The 12,611-nt window shown below is 39.9% G+C and overlaps 1 protein-coding gene across 1 annotated transcript; it reads left to right on the top strand.

Annotated features, from left to right (window-relative positions):
* Positions 1-3,706: 3,706 nt before the first annotated feature.
* Positions 3,707-12,589, top strand: LOC134800741 (uncharacterized). The gene is made up of 10 exons (XM_063773273.1): positions 3,707-3,848; positions 4,268-4,438; positions 5,869-5,946; positions 6,024-6,165; positions 7,506-7,737; positions 8,896-9,085; positions 9,917-10,016; positions 10,568-10,702; positions 11,623-11,744; positions 12,406-12,589. Exons 1-10 carry the CDS (start codon positions 3,789-3,791, stop codon positions 12,565-12,567), a joined length of 1,392 nt encoding a protein of 463 aa, XP_063629343.1. The 5' UTR covers positions 3,707-3,788; the 3' UTR covers positions 12,568-12,589.
* The last annotated feature ends 22 nt before the right edge of the window (positions 12,590-12,611 follow it).

Genomic DNA, 12,611 nt, shown 5'->3' with positions numbered 1-12,611 from the left:
TCGCGAAAATCGATGATCGTAAATTTGCTCGCATCTATCTCTGTCACTCTAATTGCATCTTAATTAGAGTAAAAGAGACAGATGCCCGAAATTTGCGAACTACGGTGTTCCCAGTAAACCCTCTGAAATATTGAAACCTTTTCACTGTGGGACCATCTGCGTGATTAACCTCATTAGCACCTTGAAATGTGGTTGGCGCAGCGCGTAACAGCAGCATTTATCTTTTCTTGTTTACCATGTTTTGGTAACACTACGCTCTGTCAACAACTTCCCTTGTATCTAGGGCTTGCAATTCGAATATTCGAATATTCGAATTTGTCGAATATTCGACCTGTTTTGATATTCGAATATTCGGCCGCTCAGGTTTCGAATATTCGAATATTTTTTATTAGTATAAAAAATCTATTTCATCCGCTGTAGTTACAGTTTCTGTGTATTTTCCGGGTATTTACAGTGAATGAGGAACGATAGGTACCCAAATACGAAGGAAATAATATTTTTACTGTATTCCTCTCGATAGACTTCGTGAATACAGTGAAACTTAACTCAATTTGAAAGAAAACGAAATCAAAAAGTATGTTATTTTTGTGCGTAAGTTTTAAGTTATAAAGGGTCATTCTGTTTATTCGTTAAGCGATTTTTTGAAGACTAAACCTTGCCCGCACTTATCGCAATTCTCAAATTTGATCATACCAAACCTGCCCAACTAGGTAATCTAACTAGAGTCTGGCTACTGAAATATTACACAAATTTTTGGCGGGAAATTCAAAAAATCTTGGGCTGGTCACACTTTGTGTAGTAGGAATTATAGTTTTGATACTAGAAAACATTTTTGATTTTCTGTGCACACGTAAGGTACCTAAGGAAATAAGTTAAATATACGTTTACGTGCACTCAAAGTCAGTTCACATAATTTCTACCACTATTTAAAGTACAGTCAACGACAAACACATATGTTTACGTTCCAATGTTTACATTTTATTGATATTTTCCAGAACTTCTAGTTTATCCGTTTCTTTACACACTTGTCCTGTTTATGAGATTCAGGCTTAATAAATTGACGAACATAATCATAGTAATAGGCAAATGTTAGAACTAGTACATAAAGTATCAAAATATTAATAGAGCACCAACCTACCAAATTGTTTACGACTTGTAAACATTGCAGTTTTTCGTTATACAACGCTTCACGTCGACTTCGAACATTGTCGTAATTATTTACGAGCTTAAATAATTGTTTGCGGACCTCACTCGGTATATAATAGATAGTGATTATTAATATTAATGAAAATAAACGCCTTATAAACTGCGAATAATTTGAATGAATGACATAAATTGACAGCAGACTTTTAACTTTTTTTTTAAATCATAGACAATTAGTGATACAACAAGGAAATATCTGTCAACAAAATTTGGCTAGCCAGACTCTATGCACCTTTAGCTAACGAATAGTCCACCCAGTAGTCAACTAACTTTTTCCCTTAAATATTCCAATATTATATAATTAAGTCGACCTTTAGGAATAAAAACTTGCCAAAACAAACAAAGTCAATAAAGATTCAAAATACAATGGAATTAGGCACAGGCTTCTGAGTGACTACAAGTTAATTTAAATCAAAAAATAATTACCTACTAAAAAAAATATCTTACATACCTAGGTGTTTGGATGGTTAAAGTTATATTATTTCACGCAACAACGCATTTATAATAAAAGTTTTATCTAGAAATATTGAATACGTCTTATTTTGGCGTTTTACTTGTTTTTATAAATGTGGGCATCTCATAGTAGGATGATAAAATCTAGTTAATTTCTGCAAAATATCATTAGTTTTAGCAATATGTGAAAAAAGCTTTTGAATAAAACGATAATAAACCGATTTCTCGTTCTTTTTCTTATTTTTTATAATATTCGAATAATTATTCGAATATTCGAATATGTCGTCAGAAAAAGTCGAATATTCGAATACCTGAAAGTTTCGAATATTTGCAAGCCCTACTTGTATCCATGGCAAAGAATATAATACTCACTAGGAGAAGAACGGTAACTCCATACAAAAAAATGTCCCCAACCGTTTATACGTTTATACTAGTGGCGCCGTCTTTGTGTACCAATGGAAATAAAGTTGACAACCGGTTTAGCCTGGCGGGTATTGGTAGGTAGTAATTCTGTTGATAAACATATTTGTTATCTTCATATCACGAAATATATGCAAGATGCAAATATTACCCCTTGTTTGTGGTATTATCAATTGATTTAAATAAAAGGCATGTTTATGTTTATAACATTATATATATTATTTATTAAAAAATGTTTTACATATAAAAATATACACTGAAAACTGGCAACTTAATAAAAAAATAGACATTAATAAAGCGCATTCACAAAGATTTCAGTACCTTTTATACAAATAACATTAGGCATGCCTACCTATTACACTTTACACACAGATACACTACACTTTACATACGGCATTTTACACAGATTTCCAACTTGTATTCATACATTTCTTCACGGTTAATTAATACGCTTTCCAGATGCGTTATGACTCGGTTCCTTCTGAACCCACTAAAGTTGTAAATTTCACTCTGGCTGCTTCAACAGCCGTTGCTCCGCATTTAGCACATTTTCTATGTGCATTGCTGTAATCCATGTAGGTACAGACTTACAGTCTTAAGTGGTACGTAGCGGTACACGTTATATGTATTATTTAAAGAGTTAATAAATAAAATTTTCGTTATGAACTTTAACCACAGCAGTTGGACAGAGTCATTGACAAATATATTTTTTATTATGGTGGGTAGACGTACCTACCCTCCATATATTTTATGAACATTGATAAAGACAGTTGGAAGCAAATATTCATTATAAAACTTAATCGCATGTAATTAAGTTTTAAGCGTTTTAAGTCCCGTTTTATGATTAATATTGTATAAAATTCGTGATAATTTAAATCAGAGTTGGGAGCAATGTTGCTGTAGAAAAATGTTTTTATTTTTATTACTCGCAACTTTTTCCCGGAGGCCAACGCACACATAGAAGATTAAGGCGCACACATGCGCAATTATTTGGGGACATAACTTTCTTAGGAAGTGAACAGGCCTTGATCCATGGTCATGAAATGAATTAAAAAAAAAAACAACAACTTCCGCGTAATTTAAACAAAATAATACGAAAACATGCGAAAACAATACAATGGATTTAGCCGTTTACATACTGTAAGTTCGATTTTCTGCCCAAATGTTATTAAAAATTTAAACATAATATTTACCAAATTTCACATAAGTACATATACCTAATGCAGCATTTCCAGCATTTCTTTTGGCTGAATTCTACAAAGGTCAGGGGTGCGAAACTCCTGACTTCGGTCAAACTCGGCTCCGCTCGGCTCAGCATTGCTCCGAGCAATTATTAGGGTTGGCACCACTTGACTTCCTTTTGCGTGCACGACCACAGATAGATAATCACTTGATTTTTGACAACCCTAAATAGCCGAAAGGGATAGTGCCATATATTAGAAAGGGACAGCATGATTCGACCCTGAACCGCTGTCAAACTTCGTTTTTGTAGGAAGTTTCCTTTCTGTACGGTAGTACTATTAATTATTCTGTGCAAAGGTACAAAAGACGAACAAAAAACATTACCCTCCTATCATCATTTGGGTAAAAACAAATACCAACTAGTTGCAATTAGCTAACAGAAATAACTTTCATTTCTTGATGGGTTGTTAAAATGGCAATTAAAAATAACAAGGGCACTTTGCTTTCATTCTCAGTTTGGCGTAGGTGCTATGGCCGAGACTGGCAGAGTGTTTAGCTTTATTTTACTTTCACAATGTTTTATGAATGTGGTAAGTAAGCAATTTTAAATATTTTGCTAATCCATATCCATACTTACTAATATTATAAATGCGAAAGTGTGTCTGTCTGTCTGTTACCTCTTCACGTTTAAACCGCTGAACAGATTAAGTTTAAATTTGCCATAGAGATAGTTTAAATCCCGGGGAAGGACATAGAATAGTTTTTTATGTCGGAAGTCATCCCTAATGAGAGTGAAAAGGGGGTGGAATTGCCTGTTAATTGGTGTAAGCAATTAAGCATATTATGCTCAAAATGATTGCCATTAGATTTTATCCAGGCGCTATACTTACCCTCTGCTGGAACTAATTCCACGCAGACGAAGTCGCGGGCAAAAGCTAGTATTAAATATATTCAAACGGAAAAAGGGGTAGAAAAAGTCCAAACCATGAATATTAGTTTTGTGTTCCAGTTGGGCTACGACCCGAAGAACCACCCATGCTGCCAGGAACCCGGCCAGAACGTCACCCTGGCCATGATCATCGACGCCTTCGAGATCTACGGACATGATCCTACTGACAAGTTGGATCATTTAGCGCACTACCAGCTTCAGATGATGAAGATCAAACACGCGCCTGATCAGGTCGTGTTTTGTTATTTTTGTACCTATTCGAGAGCCGCTACCACCGAAGTTCGCAAATTGTGGGCATCTTTCTCTGTCACTAATTACACGTTAATTGGATTTAAAAAGAGTGACACCGGCAATTTGCGAACTTCGGTCTTTGCGGTAGGCCTGCTGAACCCTTCTTAATCCTATTACTAGGTCTCCGCTACACCCATTCCTCTGTCTATTAGCGGACTGTACATATATCATGCATAGCAATGCACTCCCGAGAACTTTCCAAAGTTGCGAAACTTTCCACATGAGAATTTCTCGGTAACTTCTGAGAATGTTCTCGAGAACGAGAATTTATTTATTTATCGTAGTTTATACCAGAAATATTCACGATAGTTTAGGTGTAGTATCCTTACCCCCAGAAAATTCCGACTTTTGGTCTACCGCTTCCGGTCAGAAAAATGCATGACGGCCCGGCCAAACGGTCAGACCTAGGTGGGGGTGCTCGACCAAATGTCATAGAGGGACCCTGGCAGTTTTTGACGCGGCCATGTTTTTTTCAATATGGCCGACTTTTTATTTTATTTTTTCAAGTTTGTCCTAGCGCGCTGAAATTTTGGTCGCGGAATCTCGGGTTCCCTAGATACTTATAAAATTTTTTTTTTTGAAATATGCTACAATTGCGGGAAAACTGGCCACTTTTATTTTGTATGGCAACTTTTAAACGGTGCGTGATAGGTGGGGGGTGCTCGACCAAATGTCATAGAGGGCCCCGAGACAAAACAAACAGCATTAAAAAATATCAAAATGGCCGACTTTTTTTTTTTAATTTTCAAGTTGGTCCGAGCGCGCTGAGATAGAGGCCTCTATTAGATTCCTATGACAAAAAAATTTTTTTGGAAAAAGTCCAAGATGGCGGAACAATAATTTCCATGTTGCAGGAATGTTCTGTGAACATTCTCGAGAACGTTTCCGCTTTTTGGGAATGTTCTGCAATTTGTACATTGCTAATCATGCATGAATCTTAATTGGAAGACATTTAAATTTTCCAGAAAATTGGTATTTCTATTGCCACTAGGTAAGAATAAAACCGTGGCAGAATGTAGAAGTCCTTAAACTTACCCTTGATAAAATTGTACAATGCACCGATACCTCTGCAAATACCTACTACAAGGCTGTCGCAAGCATTTTAAATATTATGATTAGAAATATTTAATACCATTGTGTCTTGAACTACCTCAAAGTATTTCGTTTGCGAAGACGAAGAACGTATATTGAACAAACAGTAGGTACCATCACGCTCCGCGATGGTTACGCCATTTAGGGTCCTAGCTAAATTGGTTGTTCCATACTTACGCTATGGAATGTCCAATTTAGTTAGAACCCTAAATGGCGTAACAATCACGGAGCGTGACTGTACAATCTGTTAAAGAATTTATTTTGTTTATTGCTTGCAGTACATGATCAATGAGCTAGTGCATATCGCAGTGGATCATCTCGGCAGGTTCGTCCACATGCATGTCAAGGAGCTGAAGGTAGAACTGACCATAGACCTTATTTCGTTGTATTAAAGTTCATTTTCTGCTCGGTGAAGTAATGACATTGTTTGCAGGTACTCCTAATAGCGCTGGAAGACGCGATAGACAACATGCTAACGATGTACGACAACCACAACGCCATTAAGACGGAGCGAGTCGCAACTTACAACCAGGCCTCAAACGGCGCCGTGCCTTCAGAGTTCTACCTCAGTCAAGGTACTGCTATACTACCACACACAGTCAACAACGCGATAAGACAACATGTTGACGACATACGAGAACCACAACGCCATTAAGACGGGGCGCGTCGCCACATACAACCAGGCCTCAGGCGGCGCAGTGCCTTCAGAGTTCTATCTCAGTCAAGGTACTGCTATACTGCCACATAAGTCAACAACGCGATAAGACAATATGCTGACGATGCACGATAACCACAACGCCATTAAGACGGAGCGCGTCGCCACATACAACCAGGCCTCAAACGGCGCCGTGCCTTCAGAGTTTTATCTCAGTCAAGGTACTGCTATACTACCACATAGTCAACAACGTGATAAATCAATATGTTGATATACGACAACAATGCCATCAAGACTGAGGGTCGCCTCCTACAACGCAACGCAGCTGTGGGTGGAGCTGTACCTTCAGAGTTCTACCTCAGTCAAGGTACCATATCATTACCCTCCTCGCGTCGAGCTCCTCATTAATGAGGGTCGTGACTTCCTGCGGAATCAATTTGCTTCCTTGACGCCGTGAAGTAGGTTTGGTATCAAAGTCGAAAGTTGAGTAGATTTGAGCAGACCATCTTATTGGGATTGGTCGTCTGCAGTATTTATCATAAATATTCTATAACATGGGGATTTCCTGCTTAAATAATCGTTTGTAGATATAGGTGCGTCCTGACCTATACTCTGTATCTATAGGTACTTAAATAAAAGTAAATAAATAATTTCGAAATTCTCGGGTAAGTAGTTATAACATTTATCGATTAACCAACCAAATACAAAACCATCTGTATCTGTCACTGAACGACCTGACATTAACCTACATTATTTGATCATGTAATCTTTTCATCTACCCTCAACTGGCTTAAGAAGCCATTTGAGGGTAGATTTTTTACTCTTTTTTAAAAACCTAAAGATACAGACTATAGCGAAGCCATGATTATACTCGTTTGCGACCAATTAACGTATATATCTATGGACTGGCCTTACGAGCACTAAAAATGGTACTAGTTTAGCGGTGTGACTCACGAATTCCAGCCAATCGTGCAGTCTAACGCAACTCAATTAGTTGCGACCAATAGCGCGCATGATGCGAACTCATCAACCAATCGCGCGCGTGATGCGTACTCATCAACCAATCGCGCGCGTGATCGAACTCATCAACCAATCGCGTTGTACCGGTGTCACGCCGCTGTACAAGCCCCTGTCATCCCTCATTATTATTGCCCGTAAAGCCAGTCCCTAGTATATCTATGTCAATGTTTGCGACATGCTCGCTAATTGAGCTTCGCCCAAATCTTGACGTACCTTATCACCAAAAGAACTTCCTTGCAGAATACTACTGCGGCCGCAACGTGTACATCTTCATATCGGAGCTGTACAGCGACATCTACAACATGGGGCGCGGGCCGGCGCCCTACTGCAAGGGCCGCGGCTTCCACTTCCTCGGCTTCGTACACTTCATGGACGACAACAAGTATTATCTCGAGGAGGACCCCAGCTTGGCCTTTGCTACTGATAATTATTTGCATGGGCTGGAGTGCCATCTTCAAGTATGCATTTACAGGTGAAGATACCAAGTTGTTAAGTTTTCTCGCGAAAAATTTGGATGTACACGTAGGCACTTTTTTCCGCTCTCTACCAACTACTGAGGAATTCCTATGGAAGAGTGCAAGCAGCGTTCTTATAAAGCCAGTACTAAGTTCATTTTAAGCTCAATTCATAAATTCTGTTAAAGCCTGACCTTCGCACGATTACGCTCCCGCAATCCAAATTGAAGACGCCACTGGTTAGGTCATCATGCATCATAAGGACTTTACGCGCTCCTCTACAGTGATAGAAAAAAAAACGTGTTGCACTCCGGGAGTGCCGGCAGAAGTGAAAACTCAAAATATTAATAACAGCGCCATCTTGTGCAAAATGTCTGCAGCACTATGTATAATTGAGGTTAACGCCATCTAGCGTTATTTCGTCGCATTACTTGAAACCCCTAAGCACATCACTGTTAGTACTCGAGTTATATCAGTACCAGTTAGAGGGAAACTCACTAGATGGCATTTAAATCAATAAAGAAAAACTCAATGACATTGTGACGGACACGTGACGTCACGTCTTACGAATCTTACCTGTCGCGAGTTTAACATTTTTTCCCTATCCCAAAAAGTGCTCAGCGCCGCTAAAGAAGTTTTCACTTCAAAAAACAACGTTTAAACTTGTCACGCTCACTCCAACACCGGCCTTCTACTTCCTCACACTATAAATTCGGACGAAATCTCATTAAGACTTCTTATGGCCACACTTGGAGAGACTTGCGATCCTCAACAGTGGGACATTTAAACGTTAAATATTCGTAGAACGCCAGTTGGCCTGCTACAAATTAGAACAACAAGCTTTGCCTTATCTAATAAGAATGAAGCGGTATCCAGACTAGTCAATTTTTCGCCAATCTGATGAAATTGCCCGATCGAATCAGGACGTTCGGACGCATACACCAATTTGGCTCGCCGAATTCAACCGCCGATAATGACCGATATTACGGATAAAATGAGGTGCGGACACAAGAATACCAATTTGTGACGCCAGTATTTTCGTTCTGGGGCATTTTTTCAATTTAGAGGGCTCTAATATCACCATCAATCTAAAATTGGGGAATGGCGCCAATTATTTTCCTGATTTAATCGACCGATTTGATCAGGCCCGTCTGGATACCACTGATTGTCGCCAGGTTCCCGTTCAAGAAAGGCTTGCAGCACGAGCGCGACGTGGTGACGCTGCCGAAGGCGGTGGTGAAGTGCGGCACGGAGGTGTACAAGCTGCCGCCGCTCACCGCCGCCTCCTGCATCATCACCTCCGGCTCCTTCATCCTCGACTTCAATATACACGGCATACGGTTCCGCCACTACGATTATATGCTAGTAAGTAACGGGTTACTAAGGACATTGACAATATAGTAGGGTTAGTAATGAGCAGAAATGTATTGAGCAGCATACACTTTATTTAGTCTCAGGCGATGCCGCTTGGCACGATTGTTCCTTAGGTCAAACAAAGCTGATTTGGCCCGGTAGCCACGAGATCATACTGTGCAATAAGTCAAAAGAGGGGAGGGCTATATTTCTTCCGGTTCTTAGCAACTAGGGCAAGTTATATATCATTTTCGTATAATTTAGGGACGTGGAATTCATTTTGGATATAATTATTATAGCTTTCCATAAAAAAAAATATATTTTTGTACAAAAAAAAAAGTGACAATTTTGGCTGTTACAATCACAGTGTTGTGGCTACCGGGCCAAATCAGCTTTGTTTGACCTAAGGAACAATCGTGCCAAGCGGCATCGCCTGAGACAACAGTGCATATTACTCATAGCCCTTTGCTTGTTAAATTATCTAGTCTTAATCTGGTTCATGTTGATGATGGACGCTTTTATGAGTGCGTGTTCTTCTTCTATGCCTACAATTGTGATACTCCCGTCGGGACTTTAGGAGTACCTACCTACTCAGGACCTCTTTTGAGCAATGTAAGTCACAACCAGAAATTATGCTCCAAGATACTTCCCGGTACAGGAGTGACATTGTTTGCTTTTCTGTTTGTGTATTCTCTGACAAAACTGAATAAAACGCAATACAGTTTTACCATTCCAATATTGGGCAATCCGGTTCGAAGGACCACTTATTTAGTGGTCCTTCGAACCGGATAGCGGTAGTGGAATAAAAACATTCAAACACAAACATCTTGTTCATTTGTCCAGTTCCTACCAAACGGGCAGTCGTACTACACGAAGGAGAAGTATACCCCCCTCTTCTGCGACCACCACGTGTGCGAATGGAACAATACCAACTTTTATGGAGGTAACGATGTTTTTTACGTGAACAAAAGTTAGTACCTAGTTACATAAGAAATTTATTAAGTTGTTTTTTTAGTGGCGTTCCTGTGTTTAGTTCTAGAGCTTCTGAATGCCAGTATTTTAAGCGATTATCGGAATACCTGGGGACCTGGGGAGTGGGGACCCAGCCAAATTTGTAGATGAATAAAAATGCTTATCGAAAAGACAAATTTTATACGCATAGAGATGTCAGAATTTGATCAGGATGCGACAGAAAAGAGTAGTGACCAATGACCATTTCCATGCATGTTCAGCAATAAACGATATGATCGTCTGGTTTAGACCCAACCAGGTACGAAGAATTTCCATAACTCTTAAAAATACTGACATCCAGAGGCCCTAGAACTAGACATAGGAGGAGCCATTGTCATTGGAACTCAGGATAGTACGAGAATCTCTTAAAATCACAGTTGTTAACTAGTTAATATTTAATTAAAATATAAATGATAACAACTGCCGCTTTGGACTGAATATAGGTTTTAGTGTTTTAATAGTATTTTTACTTTTCAAAACTAGGTCCTTTCACGATCCCGGGTGACCCTGGCACTGGTCTATCACCCATACCACCATGGTTCGAATCCAGCACGCTACCCCCCAACGCCTATACCACTCCAAGTGGTAACAACGGCTTTGACGGCAGCAACGTTACATGTAAGTCCACCGTCATATAGGGTGACATTTTAATCACCAGTATTTCTGCGCAGTGACTTTATAGGTCACAGAGTACGGCTGGCGATTAAAATTTCACCCTCTATAATATATGTATGGCACTATCCCTTTCGGTTATTTAGAGTTGTCAAAATTCAAGTGATTATCTTATGTGTGGCCGTGCACGCAAAAGGACGTCAGAAAGTGGTGCCAACCCTAATAATTGCTCGGAGCAATGCTGAGCCGAACGAAGCCGAGTTTACCCGAAGTCAGGAGTGTCTCCCCACTGCCAGCATTTCTGTGCAGTGACTTTATAGGTCACAGAGTATCGCTGGTGATTAAAATTTCACCCTGTATATCTCGCTAATATTAGTATATTAGTGTTTATCCTAATTGCGTCCTCAGCTGCCGCGTTACAGCCCTGGGTTACCCCACCCACTCTGAAGTCTCCTTAGGGTATATATATCCTACCATACCCTTGGCTAACCTACCAAAACAAATTCGCCTGCAGGCCGGTGCATCTATTAAACACCGGTTTTTACCTTGGAGTTGGGTAGAGAAGGAAGTCGCTTCCGTAAAAGTTAAAAACAACCATTATTACATTAGTTCACTATAGGGCTACTAAACAGAAATTTCCCTGAGATGTCAAGACTTTTGGTAATTAAGACACATTGTAAGTTTGTTGTGATTCATAATAGTCACGTCTGTGCGTAACGTGCGATGCGGCAAGAAATGCCGATCGGCCATTGGTCTATACAGTCATCGCAGTCGATGAAGGCTGTAGACTACCTCCTCAAAATACCTTCTTTAGTCGCTGCAACTATCATCTACAGAGGTGCTGTGGCCAATGATGATGATTCATAACTTATGATTTTCTTTTTAATTGCATTATTCAAGTACCACTGGTTTATGCTTTTATGCAGACTCTCTAGACGGATGCTGGTACATGTTCCCCCCGAACTACGGGTCCATCGCGGGCATCAGCTACCTGGACCCGCTCACCATCAACGAGTACAGATTCACGTGCCAGGGATCCGGCAGCAAGGTAATTATATGTACCTACTTGTTTTGTGTTCCTTAGGACCATAGACTCCATACATCAGTTTTCTTACCAAAACGCGCGTTTTTTCGTAGTCGACATCTAACGTCATGGAACGGAATTTATCAATACTGCTAGTTGACAATAGTAAATGTATCATTTTGTTTCATATGAAAAAGAGCAAATAAAGATACATTCAATTCAAAAACTCGATGACAGGTTAAGATGCCACTAATATTTTGAGAATCACTCTTATAAGTTAATAGGTCCCTACCGAAAATCAGCGCTGCGGCTTGCCGTGGCATTAGTGGCTGGGGGTCCTTTTTTCGTACGTTCCTTTTCCTTTTCTCTTAAATATGTAGCCAACCATGATGAGACGTAAATACATGTATTCTATTCTATTCTAAAACTGTAATTGGAAGCATTTTAACCATGAATCAAAGCCTGATGATGATTAGGTATGGGTCTATTCAGAATAAGACACCTCGCGTGGATATTGTCATGTTTAGCGGCTCGGTCTGTTTTGTGTAGCCCTAGACAAACATACACACAGATGAAATGCTTTGAAGGGACATCTACACTAGATCCTTTATTAGTGGTTATATTCTCTTTGCTCACAAGTAATCCTCGCGAGTTGACCAGCCCCTTAACTACTGTTTCATTCCAGGGTCTATACTGGTACCCGCAATGGATGGGCGCGCCGCCGCACCACCCGTACCCGCAGGCGGGCGAAATGCCCAAGCACGAGCAGGGCCCCGGAGACGCCTTCTACCCTCACCAGCAGGGGCCGCAGCCCCCGCCGCTTATTGTACCACGGCTAGCAGACTAAATATAGATTGTTTTTTAAAATATGATTTTTTTTAATAAATAAAG

The sequence above is a fragment of the Cydia splendana genome, chromosome 20 (genome assembly GCF_910591565.1).
Source record: "Cydia splendana chromosome 20, ilCydSple1.2, whole genome shotgun sequence".
NCBI classification, from domain to species: Eukaryota; Metazoa; Arthropoda; class Insecta; order Lepidoptera; family Tortricidae; genus Cydia; species Cydia splendana.
This window is presented reverse-complemented; position numbering and strand designations above follow the sequence as displayed.